The sequence below is a fragment of the Planococcus citri genome, chromosome 3 (genome assembly GCF_950023065.1).
Source record: "Planococcus citri chromosome 3, ihPlaCitr1.1, whole genome shotgun sequence".
Lineage (NCBI taxonomy): Eukaryota > Metazoa > Arthropoda > Insecta > Hemiptera > Pseudococcidae > Planococcus > Planococcus citri.
The window spans coordinates 83,341,808-83,365,628 of NC_088679.1; the positions used below are offsets into that span (position 1 = coordinate 83,341,808).

General features: G+C 39.8%; 1 protein-coding gene across 1 annotated transcript in view; it reads left to right on the forward strand.

Moving 5' to 3' along the window:
- The window catches only part of LOC135839927 (uncharacterized), a 259,550-nt gene that overhangs the window by 114,382 nt on the left and 121,347 nt on the right, over positions 1-23,821 (forward strand). The window contains exon 2 of the mRNA XM_065356198.1: positions 9,702-9,913. Coding sequence (XP_065212270.1) covers positions 9,702-9,913 — 212 coding nt within the window. The remainder of the gene's footprint in view (positions 1-9,701; positions 9,914-23,821) is intronic.

A 23,821-nucleotide genomic window follows, 5' to 3' on the forward strand; every position in this document is an offset into this window, starting at 1 on the left:
ACGCGACGTACACTGTACCCTATACTATACTATACTATACTATATATACTCGTACTACGAGTATATCTAGTATATACTTAAGATTAACGCGGCGGCGAAGGGGCCGAGCGAGGGGCAGGCGAGTGGAGACTGGAGAGTGTCGGTGTGAACGGTAGCATCGGGTTGCTTACGAGCTGCATCCAGAATAAACCCTTTTTAAGAACCACGAAAAATATTTACTTTCAAGTATTATGTAAAGTTTTGCACTAAGCCAGTGAAAATTCGCGCTATGCGGCCGGATCAAATTTTTCAGCTAAACAGAGCGAAACAGCGCGGCGAGAGAAAAAAACCTCTCAGTTAGTTGTAATCTTAGTATACATTGTACATTGTTAGGTAATTTCGATGGTACGGGGGCGTTGGCAGTTTTTTTTTTGTCACTGTAGCGTTTCGTATCGACGACATGAAGGAAGAGGGCGGGAGGGGGGAAGGTTGAAGGAATAGCTAAGCTGGAAAAATTATATACGAGTGGTGGCCGGAATTGGGAATTTTTCAACGACAATAAAAGGTCGTCCGGTTCATTAAGAAGAAGAAGAAGAAGAGGAAAGGGAAGGGGAAGGGGAAGAGGCGGCGGCGGCGCGATGAAAACAACAGAGAGATTTCGCAGCTTTGAGCGGTAATATTCGCGCGGAAATGAAGTTCATTTATCAAAAATTTGTCTCGTACAAGCCGGCCGCGAAAATTTGGGCGTTAATCGTTCTCATTTTGAATTAGTACATTGTGCTGTGCTGCGCCGCTGGCTGGATAAATATACTCGCCGTAGGCCTAAAAGGCACTAGGCGGCCGCGGCCGCGGCAGCGACGAGAGAGGCGAGGCAAGAAAGATGCATCGAGCAGCCGTGTGCGGCGGGTTTATGCTCTTGGTATAATACGGGTAACGGGTAACGAACGGGTATACATTACACGGTTTTAAATGAAAACCGTATTAACACGCGAACATGATTAAGATTGGGGGAGGGATTTTTAGTGAAATGACTTTAATACGGCGACCGCAATTTCAAACATAAATTTCAGTTTAGATGCCGCTCTCTACTCTCTACTCTCTAGCCACACACAACAGTTTAATTGTAACGCGCAAAACTGCGTCTTGATTTATACCGTAAAAATCGAACTCGGCCTACGTTTTATGATTATTTCGTTCGCAAAACTCGACTATACGCCATCGCCATCGCCATCGCCATCGCCATCGCCACAACGTGCACTAATAGGCTGGCCCATATTTTCCCCCTCCCTCCCTAGCCTCAAACTGGTAACCTCTTGTGAGAAAATAATCCCCCAAGTATTTTTTATTTTTTCCGTTTTTGAGAAACTCGGGCTGCGGTGGGCCCGGCGCGGCGCGGCGCGGTCCCTTAATTTTTAAAAATTTCCAAAAATACGAATTCGCTGTGAAATTTTAAAATTTCAATTTCTAATACCTCTAAAAAAGTCTATATCGAGTAAGGTAGACTCTCAGGACGATTTTAGCCCCCCTTCGCTCTTGAAAACCCAGATCGACCCCCCCCCCCCCCGAATAGCTGAGATTTATATTTCATGTGGGAATTCCTAAAATTATGTAGTTGCTTAGTTGCTTTTAGTCATTACTGATATGTTGATGCAAATTGTTCTCTTATTATGTACATTTACTCGCGATGAATTATATGTAACAACGCGCAGCCTCCTCTCCCCTTAATGATTGACGGTGTTTTTAATAAACAGTTTTTTGAAAATGATTATTAGCGCGAGTCGAATATTTAAAAAATTTGCGCAAGAAAAATAACGAGCTGATTAAATCTGGCTTAAGTTATTTAAATTTGGTTGCTTCTGGGAACGGATTTTGGATTTCACTTATCACTCGAAGTCGTAGCGAATGCTTCCTTATTAGAGGAGGAGCCGAGGAGGGGGCAGAGAGCCAGAAATTTCCAACTAAAATTGCGAGTACTGTATCACAAACTTCCCAAATGTCCCCCAGTTGACTAAAAAAAGTTCTCGAGTTAATTTTCTGGACTGGAGGAGGCGGAGGAGCAGGGAGGAATTACCGGATATTTGAAACAAAACGATGCATTTTTAAAGTGAAATAAGATTAAAAAAATGTCATATTTTAGATTTAAAAATTCTCATTTTTCCTTTTCAAATTTTAGGAAGCTTTAACGATAGTTCTTTTTTTTTTTTAATTTCAATTTAAAAAAAGAAATAATTACTTAATAAACAGGTTCGATCGGTGCGCGGGCTAAAACTTTCGAAAATTTGTATTTTGAGGAGTGAATATACAATATTTACCTAAGACGATGTTTTTTAAGCGAAAAGTTTTTCGGGAGGGCTTTGAAATTTTAGAATTTGAATAACTCGCTTTTCTCCAGAAATTTCTGGGGCAAAAGCTTACAAAAATTTATGTTTCGAGAGAAAAAAAATGTTTTTTCATAACAAGACTTTATCGGTTTAAATATGTTTTACGGATATTTTAGAAACTTCAACTTTGAAAAAGAATTTTCTTCGTCGATTTTTCGAGTAGGTACCTATAAATCTTTTTCAACTATAATTTATAGTTGACCAACCAGTTCTGTAATTTATCAAAAAATCACAATTTTTCCAACTCGAGGCACATTCTTTCCCCAACTCATTAGCAAATTTTCAGCAGTGGGTTCCTCGTGCCCCGAAATTTCTCCGTGGGTGGAAAATACATACATAAATGTAATTGTATAACGTATAGACGAATGAATTTCCAAAAAGCAAATCGTAGCATTTTCAAAATTCTCACGGTATCGAATAGTAAAAAGGTTGAATTTTCCATCATCTTGAAAAGTTTTGCAAAAAATTATATTTTTCATAACGGACCTTGGAACGATCTTAAAACTCAATTTCCAAAATATACTTTTTTTCCCCTCAAATGAGAATTCCCACTGTCGCCTCGTCGATCTCTTTATTTTATGACCAACAATTTTTTTTGATTTTAAAATTATGTCATTCCCACATTTGTAGATATTAAATTAACGCGTCTTGCGCGGAAAACAATTTTTCATTTTTTTTTCTTCAAAATTTTGAATTTTGGCTTCAAAAATTTTTGACGAAATATTTTATGTAAAATTTTCTGATTTTTTCGTTGGTATTACCTAGAGCCATTCGCCAAATGCTTCAAAAAAATGGAAGCACTGGTTCTCTGATGAAACCATAGCAGTGATTGAAGAGCGCAGAAATATTCCACGTGATGCTGATGCAGAGTACCAGCGGAAGAAGAAACAGCTAACTCAGCAGATCAATAAGCTTGCGCGTCGTGATAAGAACATCTACATTGGCTCCATGTGTGAAGAAATCGAGTCCCATGCTGAGAAAAATGAAACGCGCCTCCTGTTCCAGAAGATCCGCTCAGTAACCAGAGAATTCAAGGTGAGCACTCAGATAATTCGAGATGAAAATGGCCAGGTCAAGACAGATGCAGAGGAGATTGCCGAAGTGTGGCGGAGATACTGCCAAAAATTATACAGGGAGGATAGTGCTTCTGGCAGCGAACCTCGCACCTGTGTCAGTGATTTTGGCACCAGTGCCAGTGATCAGTGTGCTTGTTCCAGTGACTTTGGTGCCAAAGCCAGTGATTTCAGCACCAGTTCCAGCGACTTTGGCGCAAATGCCAGCGATTCCGGTGCCAGTGCCAGTACCAGCAATCCTCGCGCTCGTTCCAGCTACTTTGGTGCAAATACCAGCGATTCCGGCGCCAGTACCAGTGATCCACGCACCATGACTCACATGAGACTGGCATTGGACCCGCATGAGACCTGCATGGGACTCGCAAGGGACCCGCACACGACCCGCATGGGACTCGCAAGGGACCCGCATGGGACTCTCATGGGACTCCCATAGGACTTGCATGCGCCAGTGCCAGTGGTCCGCGCGCCCATGGCAGTGATCCACTGGACAACATTGAAGAAAAAGAACCTTCAATCCTCTACGAAGAGGTCCTCAAAGCCATGGAATACCTGAAAAACAACAAATCTCCTGGCCCTGACAACATCCCCGCCGAAGTCTTCAAAACTGGAAGCACAGAAGTCACCAGAAGAATCCATCTCATCTGCAATTACGTATGGCAAACCGGTGAATGGCCAGACGATTGGACCCAGTCAACTTACATCACATTGTACAAGAAAGGCTCACCAGAGAACTGTGAGAATTATCGCACCATCTCATTGATCTCACATGCAAGCAAAGTGCTCCTGAAGATCATCTATGATCGACTGTATCCACTCATGCAGTCTGAAATCCCTCAAGAACAGGCCGGATTCACCAAAGGAAGAGGCACCAGAGAGCAAATCCTCAACGTTAGAATGCTCATTGAAAAAGCTCGAGAGTACAACGTTCCTGCGGTGCTCTGCTTTGTGGACTACAAAAAAGCATTCGATTGTGTCCAGTGGCAGAAATTATGGCGTATTCTGCTCGAGATGGGCGCTCCAAAACATCTCGTGTGGCTGATCAAACAACTCTACGAGAAGGGATCAGCTAATGTCCGGCCTAACAGGACAACATCTGGGAAGTTTCACCCTGAAAAAGGAGTTCGCCAAGGATGCATACTGTCTCCGCTTCTGTTCAACATCTACGGAGAGTACATCATCCGGGAGACACTGCAGAAGATCATAGATGACGCGTATGGAGCCGATGAATGGTCCGGAGGTGTCCTAATAGGTGGCCAAAGGATCACCGACCTCTGGTATGCCGACGATACCACGCTGGTAGCCTCCAGTATCGAGTACATGTCAGTGCTGCTCAAGTGCCTGGAGGAAATCAGTGCAAAATATGGCCTACTCATCAACACGACGAAAACAAAGATGATGGTAATTGACCGGCCATCAAACAACTTGCCAGTGATCCAGGACATCGCAGGAATCGAAGTTGTGAGCAGATTCTCCTACCTTGGCTCCATCATCGAGAACACTGGCGGATGTGAAGCTGAAATCCGTCACCGTTGCCAACTGACCAAAACTGCAATGACTCGTTTGAAGCGAATATGGAGCGATTCGGCGATCAGCAGGAGCCTTAAAATTCGACTCGTCAATGCCCTGGTCTTTTCTGTCTTCCTGTACGCGTCGGAGACTTGGACCATTCGCGAAGGTGATCGGAGACGGATCGATGTGATGGAAATGTGGTGCTGGAGGCGGCTGCTCAGAGTTCCTTGGACGGCTAAAAGAACAAATGCCTCAATACTTTGAGAAATTGGTGTGACCAAGCGCCTATCAGCTGTGGTACTTAGTCGGATACTTAAGTACTTCGGACGGCTGACGAGAGCAGATGCCATGGAGGTGATTTTTGTGCAAGGCAGAGTCGAAGGAGCCAGAGCCAGAGGACGATCGTCGACTCGATTCGCATAGCGACTGGCTGCAGCTTTGCCGAATGCGTGAGAAGCGCGCAGGATAAGGAGCAGTGGCGCACGATTACCCGCAGGATTACTTAATTCAAATGGTCACGATACCCCCACGCGGGGTGATACGATTTAATGATGATGATTACCTAGAGAAACTTTTCGAAAAATTTTCGTGTCCCAACATCGACGATTTGTTTTGAAAATTGGGATACAAAAAAATGCCCATTTTGAGCATTTGATCAAATTCTAAAATGGAATTTCGAGCAAACGTCAATTTAAAAAAAAAAAAAAAAAAAAAAAAAAAATGCTCAGCGAAGTTATACTCCTTCCCAATTTATAATGAAATTTTTCAATTTTCATCCGTCAGATTCTTCTCCGGTCTTAAAGAGCTAATCTTTTCGAGAGAGTGTAATAATTATACTCTCTCGAAAAGATTAATTAATTAATTAAGTAGTAGGTAATTTGAAAACGGTTTTTATAATCCGCCCAATAGGTACGCGACCGCTCCATTCTCTCTTAATTTTTCCATTTTTCGGTTGCGAAAAAGGCGCGGCAAAACGTTTGATATTGGTAGAAGTACATACTCTTACTCGTATTATTATTCTTTACGTGGCGTGGGAGGAAAATTTTCCGTCAAATGGGGTGTTAAAAAGCGCGCCCGAGTCTCGTAAACACGCTGAAAATGGCGTAATATAAATTATCAAACATGTTGTAAAGTTGATTTACTTCGACGATAGCCGCAGGCAGTTAAGGGTGTAAAAAAAAATACATATAAATGCGAAACGAAATACTTTTGTTTATGCGTTCTTATTCGAATGTCTTGTAAATATATGTGGTATTTGTATTCGAAAAAGGCTGTAAAAAAAGATTCAAACGCGCCTACGGCTATATTGGATACGAAATGGCAATAAAATAAACCTCACACGATGCTACGCCGCTGTGCTTTTTTTGCCTTCCCTATGCCCTATGCCCTACGCCCTACGCCTCTCATTCGCCCCACACATAAGTACATCTACATCTACATCTACATACTCGTATTATACTCGTAGGTATAGGGTACTACACGAGCCTACAGTTTGCCTTCATCTTTTTGATTTTCGTTCGCAAATCGTATTTTCCAATTTGATTCGCAAAATTTCACTCGGTCGTGCTTTTCGCTGCGCGTATGCGTTTGCGTATGCCGTATATACTCGTAGCTTTTGAAAAATTCACGTATGTACTCGTATCTACGAGTAATTGTTTACTTACCTTTTAAACTCGTCTGTATCGACAAACGTTTAAAACTTTTCTTCATTTTTTCCATTTTTTTTTTTTAAATCGAAAATCGTCTACGGAATGAATTTTTCGAATAATTTCACCTTCACGTAGCGGTGTGTTTTTTTTTTTTCAATCGTCAGATTGAACTTCAAACTTCGCATACGCAGATTTCACTTGTTTATTCGGCATAGAGTAGGCACACAGTAGGCCACGATGTGAATTTACAAGGTTCAAAAATCATTTACCAACTCGAAATTTCAAAATTTCCCGTAAAATGGATGTTCGAATTCGAAATCGCTGATTTCGATTTTTAGGATAATTTTTTCTTTTTCTCAGATTTAAACCGAACCATAGCGAAAAAGTAGATGCGTACAAACAAGAATCAAAATTACTCGAAAACTTTAAAAATTTATTCGTTCGAAAAATAAATCAACCTAAAAACTTCCGTGTCTAAAAATTTCAGGTATTTTATTTCTAAAATTTTAGCGATAGGTACTCGTATAATCTATCAACTTACGAGTATTTTATTGAAATGTAGTCCTCAAATAATTATGACAACTCCCACTCCAATTATTCTCTTTCAAACAAATTCTCGCTAAATAGGTAGAGGCACCTACGTACATATAGAAAAAAAATATGTATAGCATTCGTTCGTATACATATTTTCTGAGCCTATATACAAAACCAAAAATTATTACGTGCTATAAAGTGTCGAATTGCTATAAAGAAACTTTCCCCCCCCCCCGCCCCTCCTTATATGTATTTGAAATTTCCCTTAAGAGTTCCTAAGGCAGAGCTGTACATACACACAAACAAGTGTTAAAATCCGTAGAATATTAAGGTCGTGAAAAAAATTTGCGAAAAAAGACGAAAATTTGTCGCTGTATCGTAGTAAAAAAAAAAAAACAGCTGAAAAATTTGTAAAAATATTTACAGCGATAAAATTTTTACACAGAGTGAAGTTTTTGAAAAAGTTGACGAAAATTATGAAAAGAAACCCGTATGAATATTTCATTTTTCACGCCATTTATGACGAGAATCTTTTTTCTCCGCTCGACTTTATTTCTCCGCGACGACTAATTTTCAAGGTACTGTTTCCCCTTTCGACACTTTACAAAATCAATTTCAGCACACGTGACGAGAGAAAAAAAATCAAAATCGCGATTAAAGAGATTTTACAGAAAAGAAAAGAAAATCGAAAAAAAATCCTTCGAACTGCGAGCTGCTCTATACAACCCAAATATTGAGAATTTTTTAAAACGTAAATTTTAATGTCGTAATTTAAACTCGTTCGACTTGGAAATACTTTTGATACGATGATAAAATGCTTTTGAAGTAACTTTACAAAGATCTTTTTCGCTTTTCGTCGTCGCTGTATTTTAAATTTCGTAAAAAGAATTTCATTAAAATTATTCATCTTCGTTGATACATCTATAAAACGTCGATTGTGCGAGTATCTGCCATTTGGAGAATGAAAAAGAAAAAAATTCGCAAGGTCGCGCCGCGCCGTATCAAGCGAAACAGAATCTGAAGCTTTAATATGGCGGCGACAATACGAGTATAGGGTAGTCTTTCGCTCCCAACCCTCAATATGGTGACCTGTGGCCGGCGCGGCGCGGCGCGGTGGGCCTGTTATAATTATCAAAAATTTTTAAGAATCCAACTTGGAAGAAAACTTTTTGAAATTGAAAAATTTCAAGTTCTAACACCTTTAAAAAGTCTCTGTCGAGTAAAATAAACTCTCGTGACAGTCGTGACGATATTAGCCGCTTCCCTAGAAAACGACCACGTTGGGTTGGCCCTCTAGAATAGCTGAAAAATCCGTGTATGTACAATGTACTACCTAGTACCTTCTTCGCATTAAAAAGTCTGAAAAGCAACTAGTTTTAGGATTTCCACGCATAAAATACAATTTCAGCTGTTCTGGGGTCCGCTCGCTTTTCACCGGGGGGGGGGGCGCTAAAATCGTCGTGAGAGATTACTTTACTCAAAAGGGGCTTTTTACAGATAATAAAGGTTAAAATTTTGCAGCGAATTTGTATTTTTGAAAATTTTTGAAAATTGAAGGGCCCACCATCCACAGGCCGAGTTTTTCAAAAATGGAAAAAATAAAAACTTGGGAATTATTTTCTCGCTAGAGGTCGCCCGCGCCACTTCAGGGATTGGGAGGGGGATGAAGAGGGCAGGGGGAATTCAAATTTCGAAAATAAGGCCACTCGTCACTCTAGGCGAGTAGGCGACAGTTGGATTTGAGAAAATCGATCTTCTATACTGAGCTCGATGAGTGAGAAGATGGAAAAAGACGGTATTTTTCAAGTTTTCTGGAACATTGAGAGACTCGACAGCTGCAGATATCTTATCTGTACATTACATAGGGTTAAACCCATTTTTGGCCGAATTCGAGGAACGTTCGCCGCCACGCCGCGCCGCGCCGCGCCGTTCGAATAAAAATAGGGAGGGTACTTTTTACAATCGAGTCTCGATTAAATATATCAGCTCGTATCGTATCTACACGTATTAGGTACTGCTAAAAGCTGGCAGCTTTTTGCGAACAATCTGACGAAAAAGACGCAGGAGGCAGGACAACACTAACATACTCGTACGTCTCGTACATAGACATACAATACGCGTATACTCGTACATGTACATACGAGTACATATATCGACGACTATACGTACTACTCGTACTCGTATAAGGCTTTTGGCGTGGTGGCGGTTGTTACTCGTATGAGCAAAAACTACGAGTACGAGTAAAATCCAACTTTGTCGTAGGTACACCCGACACCACAATTACGCTGCAATATTACGAGTATACTTACGAGTAGGTACCACCACGTACATATCTATAAATGAGAGACGTTATAGGTACCTATGTACATTGAAATAAAATTAGTTTTCTATACATTTATAATGTGTATGGCTATGGCACAGACAGTATTCATCTATACCTACTACAGCTAGTACATACTTAGAAAATAGATATTGGTATACTCGTATGTAATATGTATGTAGGAGAAGGAGATAGCGTACTCGTACTCGTACTCTTACTCGTAACGTGTAATAAATCAATGCTTGTTTTATTTCAGATTGGTGCGACTGTTTACAAAATGTTACGTTACTTATAAACCCAGCCGCCGTGCAAAGGGGTAAAAACGTTTCATTGTTATGTCTGTACGATTTGGATGGAGCGCCGTTATATTCCGTTAAATGGTACCGAGGAAGATACGAATTTTATCGTTTTTCTCCCAGCGAAGTACCGCCTACTAAAATTTTCGTTTTCCCCGGAATCAAAGTCGATGTAAGTTATAAAAAGTTGTTTTTGTTAAATTAGTAAGTACGTATTACGTAAATTACAACTTTTTTCCATTTTTACATTCTACTCGTATACTCGTATACTCGTACTCGTATCTCGACTTGGTTTCTACTCGCATCCTCCGCACTGCACCGCCGCGCCGCGCCGCGCTCCCGCCACGTCACGTCGCGTCGCGTCGCGTCCATCGTTGCCGCTTTTCCTATCAGGTACATCTGACTCGCATGTGTCCTGATGCTCCTTCAACACCTCTGCTGTTGCTCATTCTGCGTGCTTTCCACATCACTCCCATATGCATCTTTGTATCCAGGTAAACAGCAGTTATCAGTTAGTGTGCCATGGTCTCATACACGTACGTCATCTTTATGGTAGGTCTAGGCCAAGCTGTAAATGTGGCAAATGCTCAGAGTCAGCACAACACGTTTTGACTGAATGCTGCAGATTTGCTGAGGGAAGACCTCATACCCCCCCCCCCCTTTAGATCCTGCAAACAAGTCTCATCTGGCTTATATGAGGTCTACCATCAGACAGTACGCTCAGTAAGTTTGATCACGTGACTCCCACATTTTGGAGCTATTCTCGTGATAATGATAACAGGCAAACGGGAACTCGTATTTTACGAGTGAATTTGAGCGTAATTTTTGCAACTGATCTACTTTCGCGAACTCGTGTATTAAAATAATGTTTTCTGAAACAAAAGGATTCAATATCACAAGAAATGGAAGCATTTGCGCTATTATTTGGCTAGTTTTGACCGAATTTTGACCTCTCGGAGACACTAAAACGATCGTAAAATCCGTCTGTAAGTACTTAGCTTGTACAATTCAGTTCATTGTTCTTCAGGATGACACAAATAACAATTTGAAACGCCGACACTAAAAAAATTCACTGTAGATGGTTCATAATTGAAGTCGAAACTTGGTCATATCGCACCTCGGGAGTAATAAGGTCACATCTCAAAAAAAATTGATTTTGATGTTTTTGCATTTTTGAGGTTTGTATGACCCCCCCTCAACCAAAAATTACACTTTGAGTTGGGTACATTATCTAGATCTTGTAAAAAACGCAAATGGCCTAACTCAAAATCTCAACAACATTGCAAGTTGTTTGGAGTTATAAGGGTACATCTCAAAAAACTCCACCTTTTTTGAGCAAATTTCGTACATACAAAGTGTTAACAAATAGTTTTGATTGTTTTGAATGTTTGCCAGTTAGAAACAGTCACAAGGAGTGCATTTTTTATTGGTTTGTACCAAATGGAAAATTTTTTTTAAATTGATCACTTTTCAGAAAAATGAATTTGCACATATCATGAAATTTTAGTTTTTTGAGAAAAACTCAAAAACTAAGCACTCTAGAAAAAAACTAACGACATTGTGTCGATTGGAAATTTAATTCTCTACAACTTTGTAATCATGAAATATTTTTTGGACGCTTCCTTTCGCCTCCACATCAACTTTAATGAAAGGTTATAACTCAAAATGTTTTCCAAACATTGAAATATTTCCTCTTTAAGATTTTATTTTTCAAAGTGTTCTTATGCTAAATGAAGGTAGGATACCAGATCTTTAAAATGAGTTGCTATTCATTCCTCACAATTAATTATAAGTTGATAAAAATAATGAATCAAGTTTTTTAAAAAAAGAAAATCACTCTCCTGTAAAATTTCACTTTTTTGAGATGTGACCTTATTACTCCCGAAGTGCGATATGCGGTGAAACGGGCAATTCCCATTTCCTTGCAATCATTTTCGCAAGAATAGCTCCACCGCGTCCTGCTCACGCGATCACGCTTACTGAGTGTGCTATGGGACGAGGTCGAGAATTATCAACCAATTGAAGGACCTGTCACAAGGTTGAAGAGGCCTCCAAGGCTGGGCCGCTTTCCGGATGAAGAAGGTAGAAGAACCTGGCCCCAATGTGCAGTACACCGGATCAACTCCAATAGGGTGAGTATTGGGTATATTTTAATTCTTGGGATATTCCTTATCGTAAGATGTGTGGTATTGTTATGTAGTATATAACACTTGAGAATTAGTCCAAGTTATGTACTTATAAGATGTGTAGTATATTATGTATGTTGAATAACGTATGCATTTATTATTAAGATGTGTCGACGACGACGACGTAGCATCCAACTAATTAGTTTATTAAGGATTCTTGTGTACTACCTATGTACATATTTTAAAAACCTAGCATAAGAGATATTTTGTCATATTCCACCTAATAAACTTACCCCACCCCACCCCACCAGAAGGTTGGGGACTGGGGTCGCAGAAAAAAAAAGGTAATCGATATGTAGTATGTACTATTGTACTCGTATTTACCGAGTAACGAGTAATTAAAAACTATCGAACGTGCCCCAATGTTTCCAGCCTGAGTCAACTTTAGAGATAACTCGCATAGTTTCCACGCAGCACTCTGCTAATGCTACGCGTATATACAGCTACTGTGTGAATAGCGAGCGTAAAAAAAACAACAAGCACACCTGATGAACACGTGCGCTCACTGCGATCGTGCAGTTTTGCCTTATTATACGAGTATGTACGAGTATACAGTATACACTGTACAGTAATTTAAGCATCTGCGAAATGACGAGCTTGATTAAATGAAATTCGCACCACCCACGTAACTGGGGCAGTGGGACAGTGGAGCACCATCATACGTTGATGCATGTACCTCACAAACACATACACTGTCGCGTCGTGTCGCGTCGTCGGTCAGTCCTTATAGTGGAGCCTCAGCTTTGTTAGCGTCAGGGATACGTGTATGGGGCGTTTTCCCAAAAGTAGTTAGCTACTTTTAGAGTATTTTATCATTTTCCTGCCCGCTGCTCTAGAATACGAGGTACATACCTATATATTCACTATTTGTCAACTACTCTCACTACCCATTTTTGAAACCGCTACTTTTTCACTGCTTTCACTACCTAGTAAGTACCTACCTGTTAGATACGCTGCTATATTTTGAAAAAAAAAAAAAAAAAAATGACGCCGAAGTTAATTCAGACGGTTTTTAGACCACTTTTTAGATAATCTGAAATTTCCAAAATATACCCGAAAGCTCCAAAATTCGGCCTGTAACCGTCTCCAATCGACTCGGCATATTACGTACAAATTGGGTACAGACTACAGAGTAAATTTCATTTCAACGACAATCAATGGGCTAGAATGTTGTGGAAAGTTCGATTTTCAAAAAACTGTTAGGCAAATGATTCGAAACCGTTTCCAATCGATTTGGAGATTTTAGCTCTCTCGGTCTACTTAGTGAAATTTGCATTTTTTTTTTTCATTTTTGACCCGCATTTGGTTTTTTAAAAATTCGTTAAAAATCAAAATCGTTTGCGAATTCAAAAATTTCATCTACTGTTTCCGAATTCGTATTCGGAAAATCAGATCATCTCGATTCAAACCCGATGGACAGTTATTACGTATTTCGGCTGATTTTTTTCAATTTCGTGATTTTAGAATTCATTTCGATTCGCCATTGAAAATAAAAGGTCGCAGGTTTACAAGTGACTCGCGTACCTAACTTTTCTCACGAGGATTATAAAATTATACTTACTTATTCTCATACGCGAGTTCCTACGAGTATTCTATCATTTTGGGAAGATAATTTGTACTCACACTCGCCTGAAACAAAGAAAAATTAAGATGGATTAGTTAGGTAGGTACCTAGTTATGAAATCATAGATCAATCAACTCGACACGTACGAGAAATAACAATGGCCCAAGGGCAAAGTAAAAATGCTGACGATTATTTCGACGTTTAATAAAGAGCCACAAATGAATATTATTCGCAAAGAAACTATCGTAAAAATTTTATTGTAAAATTGGTACCTAGTGAAAATCATTCGAAAATACATACGAAAAATTGATGGACCATCGAAAAACTACAAAAATTTAAGAGAATGTCTCATTTTTTGGGTAAAATTTTGCACAGACTGCGCTTACGTGCCTAGAACTACGTTCGAGATTATTGAAAAATACCAACGATTAATTGGAAACTCGTCTCCAAATTGAATAATAATTTTTCAAAACCGCAGAAAGTGTCGTATAATTTGTCAAATTGACCCCCCCCCCCCCGGGCCCCAGTACTTAATTGAAAGTTACCAATTGGCGGTTTCACATTTTCTTTACTCGCCACCCCGGTTGGGTGGGGGGGGTCAAAAATGTTGAAAAAATTCCCTCGGCTAGACTCGCGTCTCCTTTATCTCGTATTTTGGGTAAATTCAAAATTTTCTATTCAAAACTCGTTCATTTTTTCGCCATTACGAGTATGGGGGCGAGGCGGGGGAAATTTTTTTGACCTCGACATTCTCTTTAAAGGTACCCAACGATGTTTCTTCAAAATTTCTAAAATCCGCGGAACGTGGCATTTCACCTACAGGAGGCTCTCGATTATCCGACTTTCGGGTTATCCGGTACGAATTTATCCGACTTCCATTTCGCATCATCCGACCCAACAAGGTCGGATAATCCAAAATTTTAAATAAGCACCCCAATTTTTGATTTTGAAATGTGTAAAAATATGCAGTATGCGACGTTATTTTGTATTCTAGGTAACGGTATTATTTTCTTTGAAATCGACTCGATTTACCTTAAAAAATTATAATTCGAGTCTGTATTTAATTTTCAGTCATGTTCATACAAAAGTATATTATTTTCGTTTATTCGTGGTTTTTTCAATTCATTGTTCCTATTTTGAGCCAAAACTTGATTTTCTGGATGAAAAATTGCCTTCTCAAGCTTATGCACTTCATTTCTACGCAAAAAAATTGCATGTTAGATTATCCGACTTTTTTGGTATCCGACCCACCTTACACCCCCCCCCCCCAAACTCAATCAGCTAGGTCGGATAATCGAGAGACTCCTGTACTTTATTCGAGAATACCTATACCCTTTCCAACTGCGGGAGATTCTCTACAGGACGATCAAAATACACGTAGCTTATAGCTGGAAAAAGGGATTATTTATGTGTAAAATGAATCCGACGCGAGGTAGACAATTTAGCGAATTTTTTTCACGCCGAAATATTTGAATCGTTACGTTCGCGTTCCGACCTCGTGGAGGAAGAACGCCGAACGGGATGGAGAGAGAGTCAATATCGCGATGGTAAGGTAAGATCAATCATCGCTTGCCATACAGAGACAGAGCAGATAGTTTAAGTTATGTTTGGAGAGAAAATAAGTATACTACGACGATACTTATTTTTTCAAGTAAGTACGCGTACGCGTATACGTTTATCCGATTACCGAGCGAAGAAAAGAACCAAAGATACTGGTTCGTTTGAAATCCCTCGGTGCCTTTTCTCTCTCTGCATATATTTTCTAATTCTAGAGGGGTAAAACGTTTGAAAGAAGCTGAGGGGGAAAAAAACGCTGCGAAAACGAAAACCGTCTTTTTTCCACGTTTCGTCAAAACCGCCCAACTCGAGCAAAATATTCTAGACAATTTGACATCTTTTTGTTCATTACGTGCAACATCGTATAAAAGTAGTTAAGTCGTGGAAGAAAAAAATTACTCCTCTCGCGACGTCGCGTCGCGTCGCGTCGCCTCGCGTCGCTCGTTCAGTTCCTTGCAAATGCGAAGACGCAAAATGAACTAGGGGTGAACACGACGCGACGCGACGCGACGACCCAACGATCCGACTTTAGCAATAAAAAACGACCAGAGAACTCTGTGATGAAACATTTTTCGTCATTAACGAAAATTACCGATACTTCGGGACACGTTTAATTTATGTCGGTGTTTTTTTCTTTCTTTCTTTCTTTTTCGCTTCGCTCCTCCGGTAATTCCTTCTTTTTGCAACGTTACCTGCTCTCGCTTCGAACATTTTAAATATTCTCTTGTTCTTAGTTCGAGACCATAGCGCATTTCGTCCGGAAAACAAGCGAGTTAGTCATACCGCATACGAGGAGGAAGTGTGCAAAAAAAAAAAAAAAAAAAAAAAACAGGAAAAGAAAAGTAAAGAAGAAAAAAACACACGATCGAGTAGATTTGAAAATGTGTTTTTGATACGGGAATATTGCCAAGACTTTTTATACATACGAATATATTTTTTCTCTCCATGTCGACGAGAAGAACACGACGACGACGAAGAAGAAGAAGAAGAAGAAGAAGAAGAAGAAGAAGAAGAAAAAAAAGTTCTAAAAACACGACGACGACGACGACGATTTGTTTTAAAAACGATAAAATTCTCGCCTTTATTTGATTCCAGTCCATATTCGAATGACAGAAACGAGTGTTCTGGAAACGGTACGGATTCATAATTTTTCCAAACCACCGTAAATATACTCGTACTGTAGTGGGGTATTTGGGTATTCGGGTATTTGGATATTCGCAGTCGCAACCCAGAATGGCGGGTTTTCTTTTAACAACCGTTCTTTTTCCTCGCTTACGCTTAGCTCGTACTCGTAGCTGTACCAATATTTATAAGTATTGTCATGTCGTTTCGCCATGCCATGCCACTGAGAGCCCCATACGAGAGATTTTTAGTATATTCGATAACTCATGATACATATACTTACTTAATAATAATTTTCGCGTGTAGGTATGCGAATTGCGAAAATGTGTTTTTTGTACTCGTACGAGTATTCGCGAAACGCAAGCCATGATATGTAGCCTTTGTTCTTGGCCGGGGAAAAAAAGTTCAAACTTGGCCATACATTATCATGTATGGTGGATGAACTCGAGCATACATGATCATACATAAACCAAAGTTTCCATACATGCTCATGTTAAAAAAATGTCCCCCACATGATCATTGTTAGTCATACGTATGGTCATGTACGATTAAGTTTGATTATGTATAATCAAGTTTAATCAAGTATGATTCAGTTAGTGCGGGGGGGGGGCATTTTTTCAACACGAACATGTATGCCCGGGGAAAAAAGTTCAAACTTGGCCATACATGATCATGTATGGTGGATGAACTCGAGCATACATGATCATACATAAACCGAAGTTTCCATACATGCTCATGTTACAAAATTGTCCCCCATATGATCATACATGTCATATATGATCATGTATGATCAAGTATGATTTAGTGTAACCATGATCATGTGTAAATGCGGGGATTTTTTTTAACATGAACATGTATGATCATACTTACAATTCGAGAATGTATGAATTTTTATAATAAAAATATTGTCAGTATAAAATATATGGGATGATTTGCTGAATGGTATAAGTACATAAGATGTGCTAAGAATGCAAGACAAATGTGGATAAATGAATTTCAGACATTTTTCCAGATTATAGACATTTTCTAGATTATAGAATAAAATGTATGATATAAAACATGCAATTTCATACAAATGATCCATACATGAGCATGTGGGGGACAATTTTTTAGTATGATCATGTATGAAGTCGTCATACATGATCATGTATGGCCAAGTTTGAACTTTTTTCCCCGGGTGATTATTGATTATGTATGGTCCACCATACGTGATCATGTATGACTACGTCTCAACTTTTTCCCCGGGTATACTCGTACAATACATGCTAGTATTACGAGTAAACCGATCGACCAGAAAGTTCTGCCGGTATTTTCTTCTCTCAAATTTTTACGATCGAATTACTCGACCTTACGTATACGTTTGTTTCTCTGCTTTTTGCGTGATGGCGGTGTAAATGCGACGGTAGTCGTATTTTTTACATGTTTAGGAATTATTTTACGTATTCGGTGTTTAAATTTATTTATTTATTTCTCTCTCTCTGTCTCCCTCTCTTTTTGGTCTACGCATACGCATCGTTCTCGTTAATCTGTCCAATTTACAAGACGACAAAACGTTTACTTACTTATGTACTATAGTACGTAAACGTAAGTATAAGTTTTACGTATTACGCCTACATCGCTCGATGTGCGAATTGTATCGAATGAATTTTACATTTTGTTATCGAGTGTTTGGGATTACCTAGTGGTCGAGAAAGAGAAGGTGGATGGATGAATGGGGGGAGGGGATGGGAGGGGGGAGGAACACGACAAAATCTGCGATCCAAGCTAGTACGGTCACACGTCATTTATACGAGTAGTAATGCTTTGTCAAACCGCAAAAACTCTCCTTTTCCCTGACAAATATACGAGTTTCGCCTTTCGGTTTGGTTCAACGATTCAAGAATGCCTGGACGTTTTTCGCCGATTGCTAAAAACAATCAGGTAATGAAAGTTTATTCGTCCAGATGGACAATGCGGCCGCATTCGGTCGGCGTGAATATTTTCAATTCTTTCTCAATCTTTAGACAAGCAGCGCAGCTCAGTCGAGCTGTCTATCCGTGTGGCGCGGCGCGGCGTGTAGCTGCAGTACAGTGTAGAGGTAGCAAGTACTTGTAGGTAGGTAGTAGGTACCTACTTCTCGTAATTGGTAATTGAAACGTCGCGTAGAGGTATCGACGGATTTTATGCGTCGAGGGGTGGTTTTAGGAAGCCAAGTAGGCCTATACTTCCAAGTTTAATTTTAGTGGCCCTTAATTACGTAGCAAAAAAATTTCAATTTCTTCCGCTCCCAACCCTCAAACCCTCAATAAAAGTGGTCACCTCTGGTAAGAAAATAATTCCCTATGTTTTATTTTAGGGCGTTTCCTTAAAAGCTTCGTAATCGTAAATGATGCAAAATGCATACGAGTACAAAACGAAATTTCAAACTTCCGTGTCCGATGAACTTTTTTTTTTCTTTTTTTTTTGTGCGGATGTAGTCAACTTATTCGCAAGTAGGTAATACACGAATGCGCTAGGGACAAAAATATAAAATTTTACGTCTGATCAAACAAATATGTACCCGCATTTCAGTAAATACACATATTTGTACAAACTAGGTACATATTTAGAGATGATCGAAAAACAAAATTATTTTTCAACAGTTCCCATTGCTTGCCAAAAAATAATAGCAAATGCGCGCGTAGGTAACAGGTATATAATAATATAGATATACCATACGCAATTTTAGGTAGGTACCTAGCGAACATAAAATACGTATGTATTACCTGTACACGTTTCTATTCGCAAAATTATCGGTGTAGGTACTAGGCACCTGGTACCTACATACTCGTATATATCGTATGGATGGAGCTGGAGCAGTTAATCCAAAATTGTCGGAAAATGGTCGAAAAATGCGATTGGGCAGCTACGAGTACAACCATTGGAATTATCTTTTCTAGTCACGAGAGTCTTGTTTCGTGGAGTTTGGGCGCGATTTCGAGTCTACGCATCCGAATAAGTAGGTATATTTTATTTTTAGGGCCCAAAATTTTCAAAAATTTCCCCAAAAAAGTCACACGTACGTTATTGAGCGGCTACAACTTTAGGAATCGTCTTTTTTAATCACAAGTCGAGTTTCTCGAGATTATGGGCGCGATATTTCCAGCCAGCACATTCAACAGCATAGGTACTTTTGCGGGGGTCACACGAAATATTCGATGAAGCTACGTACTAATTGTAAGTACAGTTACGTTTTTAGAATCGTCTAAAACGAGACTTTTAACTGGAAAACACGATTCTCAAAATTGTAGCCGTCCACTCGCATTTTCCGGCCATTTTTGGACAATTTTCCCAATACCTACCTATTATACGAGCACGTACATACGTAAGTATTTGGGGCTCAAAGAATACCTCGCGAGCTCCGTGACTTTTTGGAACTCGATATATTCTGGCAATTACTACTTTACAGTTTCGGGCACTTTTTTCTAAATCAAAATTTTGAGGACCCCTTCCGAGCCCATGGACTTTTGCGATTGGGCCGCTATCAGAATAAAGGTCTTCGCCAAATTTTATCGAAATCCTCTGAATTTTGTTTTGTTTTTTTGTTTTTTTTTTTTTGGTTCCAATTCACTCTTATATGTACCTTACCTACTCACCTATTGAATGGCCAATTTTCAGTTCTTAAAAATTCCTCAAAAATCACTCTAAGTTTAGGTGCCTATAGTTGAAATTTTGGTTACAAGGGTTTCAGACGATGATCTAATTTCTAATTCTGCAATTTTACACGCGGCCCTTCAAAAACGATAGAAAAGTAAAAAACTTGTTGAAACCCCAATTTTGGGGCCATTGGCATGGCACTCCCTGTCCCAATTTTGCGACGAAAGAAATTTGATAATTTGGGTATCGTTATCATACTCGTACGAATAGAATCCGCTGAACACGAATACCAAGTCAAATTTTCAGTTGGACCCTCCGAAGGGGCCCCCTTGGGAGGGGGGAAGGGCTGCCTAAAAATTAAATTTTCAGTGAAAAATGCAAAAAAAAAAAAAAAAAAAAACATAAAAAATAAAACAAAATATTCTCCTGGAGACGAAGAACTTTACGTAGGTATAGTTACTAGTGAGAAGTATGTATACTGCATAGTGTATAGGGAGGTAGATAGGTAGTAGGTACAAAGTACATACATAGAACATATTATGTACGACCGCACGACGAGTACATGAAACAAACTACGTAATACGTATATACGCACGTATACAGGTTACACATATACGCCTAAATAATTACAAATTTTTGATTGCCTTTGTTTTTTGCAAGCCTATAGCTATTGCTATACCCGCTATACGTACTCGTATACGGTACGTCTCGTCTACGTACGTTCCTTATTCAAATAAGTCGCAACGCTGAAAAATTTATCGCATACATCAACTCCCCGGGGAAATACTAGTGAATCTTAACGTGAGAGCAATATCTAAGCCGCAAATCCAGTGATGTATAAGCTATCTGTTATTCTCTGTGTAGTGTGTCTGTGTATGTATTTGTACTTTGTAGATGTACATACCTTACCTATAGAGATATATTATATAGTTTAAAAAAGACAAATCTTTCATTCTAGGAAGTACATATGTAGGTCTAGGTACCATACCAAATACCAAAGTTTATCACCACGCTAATAATTTCGCTGTTTTTCTTATTTCCGCGCGCCAATAAGTACGGAAATGGAATGTTAAAGGATTGTCGGTTTCAATCTCGAAACATTTACTAGCCTCTCTCGGCGAAAAATACTTAGCTATGCTACGATCGATGAAGTTACTCGTAGGTTAAGTAATATGTAATAAGAATTGTGCGGCGCGGCGCGGCGCGGCGCGAGGTATCTACAACATCCTAAAAAAATTTCAAAATCGGTTCACACGGGGCTCGGTTCCTCAAAAAGGGGAAGGGATGTGGATCTGAAATTTTTCACGCGCAAGTTTTTCGATGGTACCATACCCACTTTCCATGCTAGTACACAACTCGAACGCTCTCGGGGGCCATTTCATTCCTCTTTAGCGCCGATAGCGTTTTTGTGTTTTTTACATAGAAAACCCCTCTCATTTGAATGGTTCTAGCCCCACCCCCACCCCCACCCCTTCCCCTTGGGGGTAGAAGGACAGTTGACATATCACTAGATCGGAAATTTGACGTAGAACACAAAAATAAAGTTATTTTCGACGTAAAATCAACCCCGCCGCGGCGGGACACTTTTCACGCTCTAGCACGCGACGCACGCGGGGTAAGGGGTGAGACTTTTAGTATGTTGAATATGACTAATGGCATCCTTCGATACGTATTTTGGCATAATGAATGAGAAATATTTGCCGAGAAAAAATTTTCCAAACGCAAATTAATTCAAAAATACAAGTAAGTAGGCCTAAACGATTTGCAAAATTTTCAAGCGCTCGCGCTAGGTAGAACCCTAAAAGTACGAGCATAGTCTTGGGTTTTGACGCCAATAGCGCGTAGATCAACGCGGAATCTCGATTATGTAGTTGTACTTTCATTTGAGATTAGGACATTTTTCGAAAAACAGATTGTGTAGAGCGACAGGAGCCAAAATCCCACAATTTTGTCGAAAAACACCTTTCTTCGAGGACCTAAATCTCCTCTCCGAGAGAACCTCCGCGCCGTGCCGCCGGAGCTAAAATTTTTTTATAGGTAACTTTCAACTCAAAATGAAAAGTCTTTGCTGAATTTGTTAAATATCCGCCGATTTTTTTTTTTTTTTTTTTTTTTTTTCAAATCCGCCATAATACCTATAGATAAGAAGGTACCTAGCACCTACATACACAAACACACAGTCAATAATATACAGAAAGTTGAGCTACTATGTAGTACCAACATCATTATTGGTAGGTACTTAAATTTTTATTGAAAACAAAATAATAATGATGACGATATTTTCAGTTCCGGTACGTTTTATTGTCAAAAAGCAAGCACATCCAAACAAACAAACACCGAAATGACGAACGAACGAACGCACGCCAATGTGAATTTACAGAATGAAACATTTTATAGATACGAGACACGAGTACGTAGACGTACTAACATCTCATTAAATTGCCCCTACGCGACGACACGTTCATTGAAAATATCGTCGTCGTAATAATTTCTATGCAATCTACATACTCGTACTACGAGTATTTCTGCACATTCTCGCTACTGGGTGCTGCGCCTAAATAATAAACTACATACTCGTATGTATACCTATCGATAAACATACGCGAGTATCTCTATTCTCTACATCTACACTCGAATTATTCGCATTTTCTCGCAGCACGAGTATAGGTACCAACAACAGCGTACCTCTACCTCTACCTCTACCCTTACATATACTTAGTACTGCGACACACAACTTATCTCAGCTTTAGCTGTTCAACCCACTTACAACAGTTTGGCATGCTTTCTTAAAGGTAATTGAAGCATTCGAGCGTAAAATGTAGTTAGTTCTAAAACACGTATCTGTAGCTGTACAAAAGGATAACTCATCGGGAATTGTTTCTTTGTAATGTAGGTACTGAGATGACGCGCAGATCGAGCAAGAGTGTGAGAGAGAGAGAGATGCCTGGTGCTTGGTGCACACAGCCAGGGTAGCACACATTTCTCGCGAATCGCGATATTGACACGTCTATTGTCATTTGTCGTCAGAAGTCGATAGATTATCGAAGCTGCGTGTGTAATAAAAACCACATTTTTCCACGGTACATATTACATATTTTTATCCATTTTTGAAACACCGCGGAGTCGACGTGGCTTTAAAGTATAGGTAGGTAGGTAACCGTAAACGATTTCTCAAGATTGAAGTTTCAAATACATACGCAATGTAACGGCGAAAGAAATTTCGTACCCAATGCAGGAGTGGATGCTGGATGGTGGATGGCGCAGGATGGCGTGGGGTGGCGCGGTCATTCAACAGAAAACTGACAACAGATAACTCGCGTGTATTTTCAATTCCGGCGCGAGAAATGGAATTTTCAAATAAATATAGACAAGGCTCTCACGCATTGCCATTGCCTTTGCCTCAGTCGACGTGCCATGCCATGCCCGAGCTATGCTGACGAGAAATCAATAACGCGTCCGATGAGCTTTTCGAATGAGGAAATTGAGCTCTTTGCCGCGAATGAAGGAACGAGCGGTGGAGGCTGTGCGCGATGTCTTTCACCAATCAATCTGTTAAGATCGCCCCTAAGCAGCCTAACACTTGGCGTTCGCGTCAAAATATTAGATATAGATATAGGTATTCTTTACAAATAAAAAATTACATCGATCCGTGTCTTAGAAAGCGAGCAGCCGAGCAGGTACCTACATTACTTATCATCTCAAACACGTCACATCTCAAGCTATCACCTTCGACATATACCTACCTACGCATGTATGTAGATAGGAAGCATAGCGACTTGCAAGGCGAAGATGAACACAAACGCGTATTCCGATCTAATTTCCTCGTGTTTTTTTTTTTTTTTTAGCAACGACCGACAGCCGCAGTGTGGTAAGCGGCGGCGGCAGCGTATTGCTTCTTTATGGCGTGCGTCTGTGTTTTCAGCTCGTCCAGGTAGCTCTTTTTTTTGGGGGGGGGGGGAACGCAGTCCGAAGTCCGAACTTCCTCGGTGCACCAAGTTTATTTTTAATATTGGCTGTACAATCATTTTTACCAGGG